General features: G+C 45.6%; 1 protein-coding gene across 1 annotated transcript in view; it reads left to right on the top strand.

Annotated features, from left to right (window-relative positions):
* Positions 1 to 17,604, top strand: part of Acsl1 (acyl-CoA synthetase long chain family member 1) — a 66,115-nt gene that overhangs the window by 36,028 nt on the left and 12,483 nt on the right. Inside the window, exons 4-12 of the mRNA XM_032918427.1 lie at positions 1,347 to 1,411; positions 4,884 to 4,985; positions 7,021 to 7,120; positions 7,311 to 7,489; positions 11,855 to 11,887; positions 12,030 to 12,081; positions 12,630 to 12,703; positions 15,023 to 15,100; positions 17,460 to 17,594. Coding sequence (XP_032774318.1) covers positions 1,347 to 1,411; positions 4,884 to 4,985; positions 7,021 to 7,120; positions 7,311 to 7,489; positions 11,855 to 11,887; positions 12,030 to 12,081; positions 12,630 to 12,703; positions 15,023 to 15,100; positions 17,460 to 17,594 — 818 coding nt within the window. The remainder of the gene's footprint in view (positions 1 to 1,346; positions 1,412 to 4,883; positions 4,986 to 7,020; positions 7,121 to 7,310; positions 7,490 to 11,854; positions 11,888 to 12,029; positions 12,082 to 12,629; positions 12,704 to 15,022; positions 15,101 to 17,459; positions 17,595 to 17,604) is intronic.

Raw genomic sequence — 17,604 nt, 5'->3', positions numbered from 1 at the left:
ACCTACCCTCCCAGCCTTGGTTATGGTGCTTTAAGCTGAAGCAGTTCTTGGAAGAAAGACTGTTTCTGTCAGGTCTGTTTATCAGGATAACAGAGAAATCAGTGAGCCCAGCTTTTGTAGCCTCCCATTTTCCCAGCTCCTGACTGTTACTTGAATCCACTTGTGTGCCACACTTCTCTAGGCATAAACCTAGGTGATGGGACCAGGCTTGTCTAGGCCCTGGTGAAGCCACTCTCTTGTCTTGGAGAACCTTGCCAGTTCTCCCAAGTCGCCATCTCAAATCAGAACACCTTTACCAATTCAAAAGTGGACTGGTGATGAACCTAGACATTGCTTCTTCCCTTCCTCTCTTCTGGGATGGGGGATAGTCACTGGGGCTGGGATAGGATGCAAAAGGTAGCCAGGGCAAGAAATTATCCTCAAGGATGTTTCCCAGTGCTGCCATTGCATTATAAGCACATCAAGGGATTAACCCAGTGATGAGCTCACAGTCCATAGGACTGGACTCCATCGCTTCTCAAAAGCCTATGTCCTGCACACCCCACCCCAGCACGGGGCCTGTAGGTGAATATTTCACTCTGAGTTGGAATGCTTGAAGCTTCCTTAGAAATTCTGCTGGCTGCCTCCTCTGAAACACAGTAGTCTCTCTGTACTCAGCCACTGGCATGAAAGAAAAAGTCACGTGTTAAACATTCTTAAAAATAACATTAAGTGGGTATGGTGGCGCATACTTTTAGTCCCAAGCATTTAGGAGGCAAAGGCAGGTAGATTTCTGTGAGTTCGAGGTCAGCCTGGTCTAAAGAGTGAGTTCTAGGACAGCCAGAGCCACATACTAGAAAGACCTCGTCTTAACCCCAAAACCACTGACAAAATGTCAGTCATTTCTATTTGCCTTTCTCCTGTGTTTATTGCACCCCCTTCTGTTTAAGAAACAGAACAAAGGGGCTGGAGAGATGGCTCAGTGGTTAGGAGCACTGACTGCTCTTCCAGAGGTCCTGAGTTCAAACCCAGCAACCACATGGTGGCTCACAACCATCTGTGATGGGATCCGATGCCCTCTTCTGGTGTCTGAAGACAGCGACAGTGTACTCATATACATAAAATAAATAAATAAAATCTTTTTTTAAAAAAAGAAAGAAAAAGAAACAGAACAAATAAACAACATAAAAATCACTTCAAACTCCCGGGGAAAAAACCATTTTTAATCTAAACTCAGCGTTTCTAGTCTGAAGAGTAGAATCTTCCTGATATTGTAAGGAATAAGGAGAGGAACAAATAAATTGATACGGGAGTAGGTTAAAGGTCAAGGCCGTCTTTTGCCTCATCTCTGTTTTTTCTTTTTGTAGATGATGGCCCTTGTTTAGGTTCTAGAAAGCCAAACCAGCCATATGAGTGGATTTCTTACAAACAGGTGAGTACCCTGGCTCTGGTAACTTTCCTCATATCTGTGACCAGAATCTCAATGTAGGAGGTTGATGTGGACTCAGTTTGTGGGTGTTCAACTCGGGTTTTGGGTGTTCAGTCCACCATGGTGGAGAAGGCACGGTGCCTGACTGTGCAAGTTGATAGTCCTGAAAGCCAAACTTCGTAAGAAGCAGGACCAGTCAAAACCCTCAAGGCCAGTCCCTATGACCCTACAGCTGCCAGCATGGCAGCATGTAGCCTTTTGCCAGAGTTCCACCACTAGCTAGGGGCCAAGTGTTTAAACACATGAGCCCTTGGGAACCATTTCAGACTCAAACCACAAGACTGGCTCTGTAGGTTGGTCCAGCGCACTGGTGAGTGGTTGCTGGCTGGGTGGGACGTGTCCTGGGCTTTGGAAACTCATTCCACTGAGCATCTGAGGAAAAACAGAATGTAGAGAATCTAGGGAAACTGAGGCTAACTTATAGATTAAAGCACCTGTATTCATTATTGTGAAGTATGATATTTCAGACAATTTTAGAAATTCTAGAAATCTCCAGAAGCAGATGCTCCCCTCCCATGATAAGATGACTTGTCTTTGCCTGGGGGCTGCTAGGAAACTTAGAAACCCCAATGTGAAGGGCCCCTATTTTATAGATGAGGAAAACACGTATCCCACAAAAGGTGTAACTTGCCCATGCTCACATAGAGTGAGTGTCAGACACAACCAGAGCCTCTTCTGTGGGCGTGTCCACAACTGCTCTTCCATCCTGTCCTGGGCCCACTCTGATGTGGCAGTTAACCCCTCGGCAGCCATAGGGAACAGCTCAGGCGCCCTGAGGAGACTCCTGTCTGTCTGCACACAGCTAACGCTGGACAGTCTCACACGTGGCACTCACTCCCTTCGCTGCTTGTGGTGGCTGCATCCTGAAGTCAGTTTGTGAGTAGTGGGTCTCGGAGCAGGAAGGTGTCGCCCTTTCTTTATGACTACACAGAATCAAAGCTGGTGCTGCTTTTCCGGTCTGGCCTCAGGATGGGCAGGCACAGCTGCAGTGCCGTTTAACTGGCTTCCTTTTCCCACACAGCTGTCCAGGAAACGGTTTTCTGTCCCTAGACTCCACTGATGCTTGTTCTGGGGCCAGGTAATCCCGTGACACCCTTGAACACAAACTGGCTTTCTCCCTCCGTGTTCTCAGGAGCAGGCTTGTCTGCGGGGGGATATGGAGGGAGATGTCCTTTGGACCACAAACCCGGGCTGGGAGTAGCACCTGTCAGAGCTCTTTAGGCTGAGGCCCTGTATTTTTCCTTTTCCCTCCTCAGAGAGTAGACAAAAATGTCCAGTGCTTTGCTTGGGGAGTAGTTGTCTGTCTCTCAAGAGAGACAAGGGAGATGGGCTTTGTAGTGCCTTGCCTGTGGAAGGAGCCAGGAGCTCACGTGACGGGAGAGTTCCCTTTCTGTTTGGCTTTACCAAAGCCCAGAACAGTTTCTGTCCAGTTTTTCCCATCAGTCAGTGCTAGCTCGTGCCTGTGTCCCTAGCACTGGAGAAGCTGGGCTGGGAGGATCCTCGTGAGTTCCTGGCTGATTAGATATATACTGAGGCAGAGTCCTGTTCTGGGCTACAGAACGAGACCACCTCAGAACACCAAGGCAGTTTCTATAGCAAGTCCCCTGAGTGTCTATAGCAAGACTGTGTGTTGGACACAGGGCAGTGTGTGACAGGACCCTACAGACTGATAGATTCGTGGGTGAGAGAAGAAGGTGTCTGTTGTGGATTGGTGGTCAAGGCACACTGAGCATCCCTGAGGTTTTCTGAAGGCGTTGCCAAGTGATGTTTGCAGTTCAGCCTGAGGCTCCTTGGAGGCTTGGCAGAGGGCACCGAGCTGGATTTACCTGGAGCCAGCTTTGGCTTTGCAGAGATCTTAATCTTACTTTACTCTTTACTTGCCTAACAAGACTTTTAGGAAAGCAAGAATCTCTTTGCCATTTTTCTTAAAGAGCTAAATGAACCATCTTTCTAGAAACATAAACATGTGTATGGCCCCAGCAAGCCATGTAAACAACCCCAGACATTTCTCAATCTCCGGACTTGGGAACCAGGCAGGAACAAAAGGTGCTCTGCCACTCTGCCGTCACCTGGCCTGTGTGTGGGTGACAACGCTGCTTCCCTTAGGTAGGGCTGGGATGGCGTTGTGTACCAGAACCATGGGACTCCTGGGAAGGAGAGGCGTGGCTGGTTTTCCTGTTGGCATGGATATACCTTATAAATACTGTTGAGAATAGCAAACTCCATGTTTGTTTTAAGATTTACTACATTTTAATGAAATTAATGAGGAGGAGTGGCAAGAGGGTAGCCATGGAGAGAGAGAGAGAGAGGGGGGGGGGAGAGAGAGAGAGAGAGAGAGAGAGAGAGAGAGAGAGAGAGAGAGAGAGAGAGAGAGAGAGAGAGAGAGATGGATGTATGTTTTCATCTACACTTTTACCTCTTACCATGATTACCAGCACTGCCCTGGGCTTGGAGCATTTCTCACAGTGGTAATATTTGCCAGGTACCTAGCTGTCCTTTTTGGGTGTTCTTGTCATTTAACTTAGCCACCCTGCTGTGAGTTTTGAAATTTTTATCTTTGCACATAAGGTCTTTAAAAATCTCCTTCTAAGACTGTTTTACTTACCAGAAAGAAATCCTCAGGAATGAAATTGTAGAGGCCAATAATAAAAGCTTAGTCTTAGCTGGGCACGGTGACTCACACCCTTAGTCCCAGCACTCGGGAGACAGAGGCAGTGGATCTCTGTATGTTGGAGACCAGCCTGGCCTACAGAGCGAGTTCCAGGACAGCCAGGGAGGGCTACACAAAGAAACCCTATCTCAGAAAGAAGCAAACAAATAGGAAAAACAAAAACCCTAGTCTTCTTTTGTTATTTTAAAAAGCTGTTTCTACATTTATACAAATGACAGGTTTGAGGTGTTTGGTCACTTTTCTAGTCTTTTATAAATGCTGAGAGAAAAATCTAGCCAGGCCTGGTGATGCCTGTCATCTCAGCAGCTGGAGAGGTAGGGTTGTGAGTTTGGCTGATCTGCAGCAATTGAAGAAGTCAAGAAGGGGGGACAAGGTCTGTGTCAGAATGCTGGTCTAGGGTGCATAAAGCCTTGGATTCTTCCCCAGTATTGCTAACAAGCAGTAATCCCCACCCCCACCCTAAAGAAAACAGTATCCCTGTCATCTCTGTCATTTTGTAACACTGAAATATAAACATACTTGTATAGGAAGGCCCTGGTGTGTACTCATCTGTGACCTGCAAACCCTCAATAATTGTGGTGAATAAAACCTTGTGTTGTGCGTAGCAGTTTTTAGGGAGTCACAGCTCTCCTCCTCTGTAAGCTCTGCTGGCAGTGGAGACACCAGAGCATCACCTGGTGAGCTTTTAAGGTGCTTGCAGTGAGAATGTTGCTTTTTCCTAATTTGTGCCTCCCTCTGTTGAAGGTTGCAGAAATGGCTGAGTGCATAGGCTCGGCGCTGATCCAGAAGGGTTTCAAACCTTGCTCAGAGCAGTTCATCGGCATCTTTTCTCAGAACAGACCTGAGGTATTAACTGAGCCACTTGCTGTGCTGGCTTCTCCGTGGTTTCCACCTGCAGCTGATGGGGACTGGGCTTCGTTCTCTGATTTCTGCTGGGTATATGGCTTTGTGGTTTGTCTTAGAAAGTTCCAGTCATGAAAAGATGAACTGAGAATCTCTCTCAAACTTTCAAGAGAAAGAAAAAATCATCTCCCCTTAATTTTTCTGTTTTGTTTTGTTTTGATTTTTCTTAATTCAGGTCCTGAAACAAAAATCTTAGAAAAAAGGGTCAAATCAAAAGTTTCTTCCCTTCAAGGGCTACCTCTGAGACTGGATAAACAGCATTAATAAATTATTAATAATAAATTATAGCAGAGAAGCTTGGATACATTTTTGTTAGTAGCAAAGGCTTCTTCCTGAGAGGTCTGAGCGTTTCTTCTGATCAAATTTCCAAACCTCAAATACTGTGAAATACGCTGTGAGCTGTTCTATTTACAGATATGCAGCTGCTGGTCAGCTACGGAGGCTCTCACTTAATACTTAAGAAAAGAGACGTGAGCTAGAGAGAAGGCTCGGTGGTTAAACCCTTACATGCACTTTTTCCAGAAACTAGAGTTTCAGTTTCAGCACCAACACCAGGTGGCTCACAACTCTGGTAGCCCCACCTCCCCTGGTCTTACAGGCACCTACACATACACTTCAAAATAATAAAAAATAGACTTGAAACGGGGCATTCCTTTTAAAGCACTGCTAGTTTATCAGCAGTAGCTGCCTTGGAAAAGTTCAAGCAATACTTTCTAATATCTGCTTACGTCCAGAGCGGCATCTCAGTTCTCCTATCCCTGTGCTGTGTCCTGTTTTATGAGTCCTTCTATCCCTGGGACTCGTGTTATGTGAAGAAGCGTCACTGTCCACAGCTGGCCCAAGCTTGGTCTCATGGGACGACTTGGCTTTCTTTTGTATCTCAGAAGCACATCCAAACTCTTTTCGTCGGTAGGATTTTTATCATCTGCATAAACCACAAAACAAATCCTTTACCTTAAGGAATAGATTACTGATGCTTCCTCTGAAATGTCTTTCATGTGGATACAGGAAAGGATTGTGGGAGCCCAGCCAAGGAGAGCTCCTGAGTAGACAGACTCTTGGAGGGAATCCTTAAAAAACAAAACAAACCCCACAGGCACAGCCCTGGGCCCACACCTTATGAATGTGACCACATGGCTCCTCTCCCAGGGCAGCTGTGCCCTTCTCTGTGCTGTGATCAGCATTGTGTGGTATCATAGGGACTGCGCCACGGATGCCTGGGAGATCAGTCAGCTGCTAGGCCACTGAGGTTAGTGATGAGGTGACCAGTTACTGTATCTCTGCTGTCCCTGGTCACTTTACTAGGGAGAATTGCTTTCAAGACAACTTCCTCTCTTGTTCCTAACCCATCCTCCACACTGCTGTGGGGTTGACCTTCCTTAAACCCCATAGCCTTGTGTCTCCCAGAATACTTTAGTTGTTCCATGTGGCCCGCGGAGAAGGCCAGACCCCATGACACAGGCTTACCCCAGTCCAACCACCCCTAAGCCAGTCTTCACTGGCCTCCCAGCCCCAGATGTCACAGTCCCTTGCTGTTCTCTCTCCTTGTCACCTCCATGCTCCAAATTTTGCCATCTTCTATAGGATAAAGGTTTCTCCCCACCACGGCATCCACAGCCATCTGGAAGCCATGCCCCTGCTTGCCAGCCAGCCGCTATCTTACCGTGTAACGATCATTTCCTCACACACTTGCATCATTGCAGCTTGAGTTAAAGGAAGGGCAGATTTTTGTATGTGAACTTAAAGATTAATTTTTAAAGGGATAGAAGGAGAAGATTTCCAGAATAGGAAAAAGTTTAAAAAGAGGAACGAGTATTTCTGTTTGCTTTGAACTCTCCTGGGACCTGGTGCACAATGGTAGGCAGGGAGATGCTAATTTTGCTACCGTAGATGCTTCTAATTTGACTCTCTGAGCATTGCCCCGTGCAGAGGTTCCAGGGAAACAGCTCATTTTCTGTCTGTGGCTTTTACCGTTCAGTGGGTGATCATCGAGCAGGGGTGCTTCACTTACTCCATGGTGGTTGTTCCGCTCTATGACACCCTTGGAACCGACGCCATCACCTACATAGTGAACAAAGGTACGTACGTCTTTGGTGTGACCGTAGCCCTGGGTATAGGATTAGGTTTGGTGACTTTACATTCATCAGTCTGCTTAGAAAGGGGATCTTAACTGCACATTGCTATGGCATGCCGGTATCTGTGTGTCTGATAGTATAGTCAGGCTTGGAGCGTCCTAGGGCTCATTCCTTATCCCCTCTCCATTTACAGCTGAACTCTCTGTGATTTTTGCTGACAAGCCAGAAAAAGCCAAACTCTTATTAGAAGGTGTAGAAAATAAGTTAACACCATGCCTTAAAATCATAGTCATCATGGACTCCTACGACAATGATCTGGTGGAACGTGGCCGGAAGTGTGGGGTGGAAATCATCGGCCTAAAAGCTCTGGAGGTGAGTGAGTCCTGGCACACAGCCCACTTCTCTGGAGGGCTGAATGTGGTACCCAATGACACTGTCATCCCAGTGCTGCTCAGCCACGTTAAAGATACAGGACAAAGTCCCCAGCTTCCTACTGGACCAAGATCAGGATTGTGTGCCAAGAGTTGCTCATGGGTTTATTTTGCTTGGCCTCATTTTTAAAGATGGTCTGACTCTGTAGCCAAGGCTGATCTAAAGCTCACCGTGAAGCTCAGAATAGCCTTGAACGTGTAGCAAATCTTTTCTTACCTTGGTCTCTCAAATGCTGGGATCACAGGAATGAGTCATGTGTCCTAGGTAAGTTTCTGTCACTATGTTAAAAATCATGGCCAAAAGCAACTGGGGGAGGAAAGGGTTTTATGTGACCTACATGTCCCTGTCATAGCATACTTTATCATGAAAGGACATCAGAGCAGGAGGGTCATGGCCAACCTGCTTGCTCCCCAGGGGTGCTACCACCACAGTGAGCCAGGCCTCTCATCTGTCTGATAGAGACACATCTCAACTGAACTTTCTCTTCGCAGATAACCCCAGGTTTGTGTCAATTTGGCTTGCATTAAGCTCACCACTGTACCATACCTAGTTCCCAATATTAGTTTACTGTATCACCTGCAGAAGTCTCTCAAAAGGAACAGCAGTACTCATAGTTTTCCTTGGTACCAGTGAACCATGTCAGTAAGACACTGGGACCTTCAACATCATGTGGGTGGATATTTCTAGTTTGTATGCTCTACTGTGTCTTAACTGCCTTTGTCTCTGAAACCAAGCCAGACACAGAAATCTTCTCATCATTTACCTGTCCCTCTGTTGATTCTCTGTCACTCTGTCTTTCTGTTTTCTGTCTTCTCTCCTCTCCTCTCTCTCTCTCTCTCTCTCTCTCTCTCTCTCTCTCTCTCTCTCTCTGTGTGTGTGTTATGGTACAGGTGTGGATATCAGAGGACAGGTTGGTGGCGTTAACTCTCTCCGTCTGCCACTCGGTGCTGGTGCTTAAAGATTAATTTTTAAAGGGATAGAAGGAGAAGATTTCCAGAATAGGAAAAGTTTAAAAAGAGGAACGAGTATTTCTGTTTGCTTTGAACTCTCCTGGAACCTGGTGCTGTCTTGAACAGCCAGTGCATTCACTGAGCCATCATGCCTGCCCTAGGTTTCTTCTGTAGATCTTAGTGAATCTCAGTCACGGATTCTTGATTAATTCCTGTCCTAGTCAGGGTTACTATTGCTGTGATGAGGCACCAGAACCAAAAGCAAGTTTTGGAGAAAAGAGCTTATTTGGCTCAAATTCCACATCACTTTTCATCACTGAAGGTGAGAGCCTGGAGGCAGGAGCTCATGTAGAGGCCATACAGGGGTGCGGCTTATTGGCTTTCTCCTCATGATGCGTTCAGTCTGATTTCTTATAGAACCCAGTACCACCAGCCCAGGGATGGCACCACCCTCCATGGGCTGGACTCTCCCCCATCAATCACTAATTTAAAATATTCCTATAGGCTTGCCTGCAGGTGGATTTTATGGAGGCATTTTCTTAATTGAGGTTCCCTCCTCTAGATGACTTTAGCTCGTGCTATGTTCACATAAAACTATCTCTTTGTTTATTTTCAGTTTAGGCACAACTTAACCATTCTAGAATCAGTGGGGTACATGCACTCTGACCCCAACCCTGACTGGCTTTGGGTTAGGAGGCCAGGAAGCCAGCGGAAGGTTGTTTAAACATGTGCTTCATAGGTAATAGATCACAGAAGAGCTGTGCTGTCTGTGGAGGTGTAAATCTCTTTGTGAAACTATTATAAATACGGTTTTAATCTTTAATGTATTAGTTCTCTTCCTTCTACAGAGAATGAGAGGGTCTGTGGAACCTTTGCTGAGGAACCAGTAGTCAGAGGGAAACTCATTCTTCCAACGCCGACATGCAAGCGTGTGTGCATCCATGTGCATACACACGGTGTACAGAATACAACTCCAGATGTATTTTTGCCTAGGCTTGACTTTTAAATTAGAGTGTAGCTAGCTTTTTACCTAGAATTTTATGCTGGAGTGGGTTTGTTTCTTTTTTTTTCTTTCTTTTACTTGTAGTCTTTCATGCTATTGAAGTCTTTCCCCCTAACTGCTTTTTGGTCCCCTCTTCTGAGATGCACGCATAACATATTCTTTCCTTTTACCTTTTTTAACCACTGCATGAAAATTAAAACATTACTTGATGAATGAATGAATGAATGAATGAATGAGGATTTGTAGTGTGGGTTTATATTGAAATCCTGTTTTACACTTACCTTCTTTTAATTAATGTAATTTTTGCATTTTAGTCAGTTTACAAAAATGTCTAAATGAGAAGAAAAGAATGCAAAGTTCACATTATAGTTGATCCTGGGGGGTCATTTACATTAATCTATATTTACAATAATACCTATACTTGTAGAATCAAGATAGGACATAGGCGTTTTGGAATATTTTCACCTTTATCATAATTATGAGCATTTCCAGCATACAGACGTTGAGTAATACAGCATGCAGTCATGTTCCCATCTTCCTACGAAAGCATCTGTGGTTAAAGCTTTAGCACACATGCTTCAGCATGACTGTACTCCTGGATTCATCTACCCAGCCGTATATCTTAATATCTTACGCATTTTCATTTGGCTACAAATGTTATTACTCATAGATACTCCGATATGCGTACCACTCACTAGAACTCAGCTTTATTCATTTTTAACCTAAAAGGATCACTTTTCAGAGTTTCCATATTTTTTTTCTAATTGATGACAAGACAAATTTAAGGCACTCACTGCAAATACTACACCAGTGGAGGTCATGTTCGTTCCCCTGCATTAAAAGCAAATTGTATGGGACTATGGCTGTATATCCTATGGGACACCAGCTGAAGGATCTAGAAGTCACTTAGGAATTCTGACTGACGAGCTGGGCATGGTGGTGGCTGCACCTGGAAAGTGGACGTTGGAGGGGTCATTTCAACGCCGTCCTTAGCTACCCAGCTATTTTGAGATCTGCATGGCCCGCCTGAGTGAGCTCCTCCCTCAACAACAACAAAGTGGAGAACATTTGAATAGATGAGTAGAAATTTGAAGGCAGTAGAGAGGATGTGGAAAAGACTTTGCAGAAGTCCCATGCTTTTGCTCCTTGTTGACTGTGGGGTGGTTTTTGTTGTTGGTTTTGAGCTGGTGGCTTTGAATGATGCCCAGGAACCCCTGGGTCCAAGCCGTCCTCTTGCCACAGATTATAGGCGTGTGCATCATTGCCCAACCCTAGTTGACTTCTAGTTAGACATCGGTCTTTTTGTTTTCAATCCGTGGCATGTAATGTGTGTGGTTTAAGTTGATTAGAAGTGTGCTATGTGGAGCTCAGTGAGCCCTGAACACGCCCATCTAATTGGCATTTTGTAGTAGGTGCCAGTGTAGTCTCAAGTTGCCCACCTTTACCAGGATAAGAACATAAAGGATTTTTTCTTTCTTTCTTTCTTTGTTTTTTCTGAATGGATATGAAGGCTACTTAATGCAGTAAACCGAAGTCCACACCTGATGCAGGAGTCTGCATGGGAGCAGCTGTTTCTAGAGACAAAGTTTAGCTCCATCTTAATGCCCACTCCAGGACCCCCTCACAGCCTCCTTGCAGCCTGTCTCAGTTGAGAGCGCCCACATCCTCTGCCCTGTGTATGGAGCACGGATATCTGAGCCTCGGTAGCATTTAAATCAGGAGAAGGGTTAGTCTTCCCACACGTGGGGAGAGCTCATTGAGGCCGAGCTGGGTGGTCAGGGAGTCCGTTCTTCGGTGGCAGAGGGTGCTGCGGACCAGCAGGTTTAAGTTCAAAAGCAAGGCTTTGCTGAAGACCATCAGAGGAAAAGGGAGGGGGCTAGAATACAGGACAAAGCCCATGGCTGTCTTTGGAATCGGTCCTATTTCCAAGGCCATTTACGTGGTTTTACATAAGAGATGGACAACTGAAAAATGACTTCCCAGAATGATAGATACTATGGCTGCTGTTACTTAACATTGCTCAAATTCCTTACATTTGAAAATGGTGTTTTGGCCAGCTGTGAGAGTAATCTGCAGCAAAGGCAATAACTTGGGGAGCTTTCTTCTTTTATTTTTTTTATGTGTTTGGGCGTTTGCCAGCATGTATGTGAAGCACACAGCACATGTGGGCACCTACCAACTGGGATTACAGATGGTTTTTGCCATGTGGATGCCAAGAATGAATCCTAGGACTCCCGGAAGAACAGCCAGTGCTCTTAACCACCAAGCCATCTCCACAGCCCTGACTTTATACTCAATAGTTAGAAAATCTTAGTACTGACTGAAGTTTTTTCTCTTTGTCTTCTAATTAAGGATCTTGGAAGAGAGAAAAGAACGAAACCCAAGGTAAACACCATTTTATAGCCTTCACAGCTCTGTTCTTTGTAACATCCAGTCATACTGGAAACTGTTGGGAATGCAGATGGTACCTTGTGGATCGATACATTCTATTCTGACTCATACCCTCTCTTTTAAACGTTCTCTTCAGCCTCCAGAACCTGAAGATCTTGCGATAATCTGTTTCACAAGTGGAACTACAGGTATGTACATTTGAGATGTGCTTGCTTCAAAGCACTATTTGCTAGTCTGTGATCTCACCACCTTTTAGGTAATGTATTAACTGATTATGGGTGGGAACAAGAAAACAAGAGATAGATGTGGACTCAGAAAAGTCTTCCTGTTGCTCTGCCGGACAGTCTCGGGATCTGAGGGTGCCATCTAGTTAACTCAGATCACTGAAGGTGACCTCAGATGTGCGCCCTCAGTCTCGGGATCTGAGGGTGCCATCTAGTTAACTCAGATCACTGAAGGTGACCTCAGATGTGCGCCCTCAGTGTCTCTGCAGAGTGAGATTCCCACTTCTCTTCCCGTGTTGGTGCACATGAAGATTTTAATGAACGTTTAAGGTAATTTCATGGTAGTGAGTCTCCTTTAAAGGGTCTCAGGCTGCTCAGAAATGTAATATTACTCAGTTTGACTACCCAGAGGGTATCCAACAGTAGAGCTATCCAAGGCCCTGATGATAGAGGATTTCCGCCATTCTCAGCTGGAATATCTAACCTTGTTCTCCTTCCTGTGTTCTCTGCAGGCAACCCCAAAGGAGCAATGGTCACCCACCAAAACATTATGAACGATTGCTCCGGTTTTATAAAAGCGACGGAGGTAATTCTTGAGAATATTATCATGGTTCCTCACATTCATTGATTGGCTTTAGGCAGAGAGAGAGAGAGAGAGACAGAGAGAGAGAGAGAGAGAGAGAGAGAGAGAGAGAGAGAGAGAGGGAGAGAGGAGACAGAGCACTAAATCCCTCCCCTTCTCCATCACGTCCACAGTGCGGATGAGAAGTGTGATGAGACATGGGCTGTAGTTAGGCCGGGACCCCTTCCCGGGAAGCTTCACCTGTGGACCTAAGCCCATAGGCCTTACTGTGACTTGAGGATGAATCACCAGATGGAACTCTTGGTGGCTTTCCTGTGGGGGAATATTTGAATGTCACCCTATACTTTTAGGAAAAGACAGAGGAGCACCTCTCAGAGCCTTTACTATAGTGTTAGGAACCTAATTTCTTTAAGTTACCAATCAATGTTAGAGACAGCAGAAGGTTTTACATCATTGTTCTGTCCTATGGCCAGTTTGACTCCCATTGTAGGAGAAAGATTCGAGTCTGAAACTCTACTTAATTGCCTGTCCTCTTAAGGTTTTTGTCCACAGGTTGTAGTCTGCATGTGTTGCCATTAACAGAGCACCACAGCCCAAGTGGCTTAAGCAGCAGATGTTCATTTTCCTCAGTTTAGGAGGCCGAAAGTCCAGGACCAGCTGCCAGCAAATTTGGTTCCTGGTGAGGGCTCTCTTTAGGGATTGCCGATGTCTGCCTCTTTCTGGGTGCTTTGGTGTCCCTTTCTCTTCTAGAGAGACACCAGGCTGCTGGCTCAGAGCCTACTCACTCCCAAATCTAGTCATACCAGGGCCCTATTCCCGACATGTGGGGCTTAGGACTGTCCTGTGTGAATTTGGGAGGGGGACAGAGTTCAGTCCCTAACTCCAAAGATAGCTTGCATGCCTATCTTTGCAAAGGCGCCATCTTTTAAAAGCATACATTTAACAGTATGCTTTTGCAGGCTCTTGGGAGTATTCTGTAGCCCTGCTTATGGCGGTAGTCTGCACCTAATAGTTTAGAGAAGCGGACGTCTTTCTGTGGTGGATGCTGGGCTGAGTTTTGAGGATGCTTCCACTTGATTTTACTCCACTGTCATGGTTCTTATTCTCACTCCCTTACCATTGGGGGTGGTGGTGGCATATGCTGTATTGTGAAAGCTCAACACTCAAAGTGAAATTCGAATCTCCCAGGAGACCTTCAGGGTCTTTGAGATGACAGAACTTCACTGAAAATTGTTACACTATCAAGAAGGACTGCGTTTTATCAGAAAATTTAAAAGTATGGGTGCTGGGAATGTACCCTGGCTGTAGAAAGCATGCTTTCCGTGTTTGAGGAAAATATGGCTTCGGTCCACATTAACTCACACATGCGCGCACACACACACACCCACACACCATTGTACATATACGCACACTCTCCTCATGTCTGCTCGTCGGGACAGCAAGTGTGTGGCGAGCCTTCTTTGTGTTAATAACATGCACTTACATTAAGCCCTAACTGTGTCTGCCCATCCCTGAGAAGGCCCACTCTTGAGGACAACCAGGCATCCACATTTAATCTGCCTGTGGGCTCATCTTGGTCAGGATTTGAGGTTGCATTAAACACTTTTGGGTGTTTTCTTGAGTTGAGGGGAGGCTAGAAGATAAAGATGTTTCCGCTCATCCACTGGAACAATTTATACCATCAATCCAAGGTCCTGGGAAACCTTTTCCTGCTTCCCTTTGCAATATAACAGCACTGCCCTGTCAGGGAGTGGACCTCACATTGCTTAAGGGGCAGTGGAACCTGCCTGGTACTGGGGTTTTGTAACTGAAAGAGGAAGCACGTGGAGCACCCGGTCTTTCAACACTCCGGTTTGGGCAAGATTTTCTTTACGGGGAGGTGGGTAACAGTTCTGAAGTGGCTGTGCTTGGTTATTGAGGATGATTTCCACTCTACTTAACTGAGTGTTGCTTTGGCACAGGGGATGTAGCCCTGTGGTAGAGCACTTGCTAACGTGTGCACTTGCCCTGATGCCATCCCCAATAATATTTTTTAAAAAATTACTTTTTATTCTTTGGTGTAAAAAATGTAGCCAGAAGTGGCTGTGCTGAGTGTTGAGGGGCCGTGTGCCCTGCTCTGAGGGGAACTGGAGGCGTCTGGGAGTCTTACCTTTTCTCTTCTCGCTGGTGTCCTTGCTTTCAGAGTGCATTCATCGCTTCCCCAGAGGATGTTCTGATATCTTTCTTGCCTCTCGCCCATATGTTTGAGACCGTTGTAGAGGTAGGCGTCCGCTGTGTCTCCTCCTTGTCCCTGTGTGCCCTGCTGAGTTTTTTGTCTTCCAGAGTGCACTGACCTTGAATGCCAGTGACACACAGATTTCGTACTTACCGCTGGCACACATGTATGAGCAGCAACTACAGGTAAGTGTGGTGCACAGCCGACACACTGCGCGCGCGCACACGCACGCACGCACGATGCTTCACTCAGCCCCATTGCAGCACAGCACAGATTACTGGAAAGAATATGAGTTCTTATTCTAGGTTCAATACAGGGTATTTGAACTTGAATCCCGCAGTTTAAAATCAAGAGTTTGCACATTCAAAGAATGCCCGTAAGGACACAGATGAAGGTGAACAATTAGAGGAGATTTTTTTCTTTTTTCTTTTTAAATTGAAAATAACTTTTTTCATGCAGTATATTCTGAACTCTTTCCCCTTCCTCATCGCCCAGATGCTCCCTCCCCAACCATCTAACTCCTTGCCTTCTTTCTCCCTTTTTAGAAAACAAACAGGCCAGTAAAAAAACAAAAAAACAAAAGCAAAACAAATCCAAGCAAACCAAAATAAAACAAAGCAAACACACACACACACACACACACACACCCCTATACATACCCCTGCACACACTCAGGAAAGCACGTGCACACACGTGCACACACACACAAGGGCCGTCTTTTTCTTTTCTTAGACAATTTTAGTTGTTTTTTACTAGAGGATAAGCAGTGGGCAGCATGTATTCCTTACTGATACTTACTGAGAACCAGCTATGTGCCGGACGAAGGTAGATGTGGGACACTGTTGGCTAACAGAAAGAGGACACTTTGATTGGTGGCTGCCCTGTAGGAGCCTGTCTCTCAAAAGGATCGAGGTGCACCAGGTTCCATCCCATATCTTTTCCTCCTTGCACACTGCAGGATCTTAAAAGTTTGTGCAGTGCACACACAGTCACCATATGGTCTAGGTACACACAGAAGTGTTGAAAGCAAGGACTCACATGGTATCTGGACACCAGGGCTCACACAGTTATTCACAGCAGTGGTGGGTGGGAGCATCTCAAGTGACTACAGTAGTCAAACGGGCCAACTATTATACTAACAGTGGAAATCTGGAAAAAGCTGAGAGGTTGGCATAGACTTTTAATCCCAGCACCCAGGAGACAGAGGTGGGCAGATCTCTCTGAATGCAAGGCTGCACTCATCTACACTGTCCATTCAGGGCACCGGAGTGAGACCTTGTCTCAAAAATGAAGAAAAAAGTATGCCATGATCTCATGACTAAGGAGTGGGCCACGGGCTCTGCTTGTGGCTTTAGAGGTGCAGTGGGAGCACAAGCCGGTGGCCTTCAGTGCTCAACAGGGAACCACTCTGCATTTCTTTCTTTGTTTGTTCAGCTTCCGGGGATGAACAGGTGGGGAAGAGAGAGACAGAGAGACAGAGAGACAGGGGAGGGGTGTTCGTGTGTGGAGGCGCAGTCTTGCACATGCCATCGTATCCCTGTGGAGGTCAGAGGACACCTTTAGATAGATGGTGGGCCTTGCCTTTCCCCCTTGTTTTAGAACAGGGTCTCTCTGCTACTTTGTGAACTTGAGAAACTGGCCCGAGCTTCTAGAACCTCCTGTCACCTCTTCATTTCCCAGTACACTTGTACAAGCTGTACGTGGCTTTTTCCTGTTTGTTTGTTTGTTTAGTGTGTGCATACGTGGGTAAACATGGAGGTCAAAGAATAGCTCATAGGGGTGGGCTCTGTTCTCCCACCGCGTGGAGACTGGGCATCGAACTCAGGTCCTCGGGTGGCTAGCCAGAACCTTTACCCTCCGAGCCATCTCACCGTCCCTCATTGTGCACTTTTTAGTTTCTAATCTAAAACTATTGCCTTTCTGTCATCTTGTGAAATTTTTAAAAAAATTTTTAACTTAATTTAGGCAGACGATTTGTCTGGTGTGTTTAGGTGGCTGTTATAGTTTACAGGAGAGAGAGAAGGCATCACGTGGTATAACCCTGTAGACGCCCACTTGGAGTCCTGTGTGTTCTCAGAAAGTTTTACTCAAATTCAAAAAAGGAAATTAAAGTTTTACTAAGCTTGGTTTGGAGGCAGTGGGCTTTTATTTTGAGGATAAAGTTCTCAAGTTCTTGGGAGGCTAAAAATATTTGGGGTGTATAACATATAACCCATTCAACAGCTCTTAGCCCCAGATAGCCCTTCTCATTACCATTAGGAAGAGCCTCCCCTGGTTTTACACTAACTCCTGTATCACTACGGTGGTGGAAATACTAAATGAGCATGTTCAAACAGAGCCAAGTCATTGCAAATACATTATTTATATATATATATATATATATATATATATATATATATATATATATATATATAACATATTTAGGAAGGTTTAAGACTTCCGGAAGCTGGTTTGAAACCCTAACCTGCAGGCTTCCTGCGTGTCAGCATGCAGTAGAGTGCTCCTTGCTATGCTAACAGCTGTGTTGTCTGTTTTTACTCTTAGTGTGTAATGCTATGTCATGGAGCTAAGATAGGATTTTTCCAAGGAGACATCAGGCTGCTTATGGATGACCTCAAGGTGCTTCAGCCTACCATCTTCCCTGTGGTTCCAAGACTGCTAAACCGGATGTTTGACAGAGTGAGTACCA

The sequence above is a fragment of the Rattus rattus genome, chromosome 13, assembly GCF_011064425.1.
Source record: "Rattus rattus isolate New Zealand chromosome 13, Rrattus_CSIRO_v1, whole genome shotgun sequence".
Taxonomy (NCBI): domain Eukaryota; kingdom Metazoa; phylum Chordata; class Mammalia; order Rodentia; family Muridae; genus Rattus; species Rattus rattus.
Note: the sequence above shows the minus strand (reverse complement) of the source record. Positions and strands in the feature narration are given on the sequence as shown.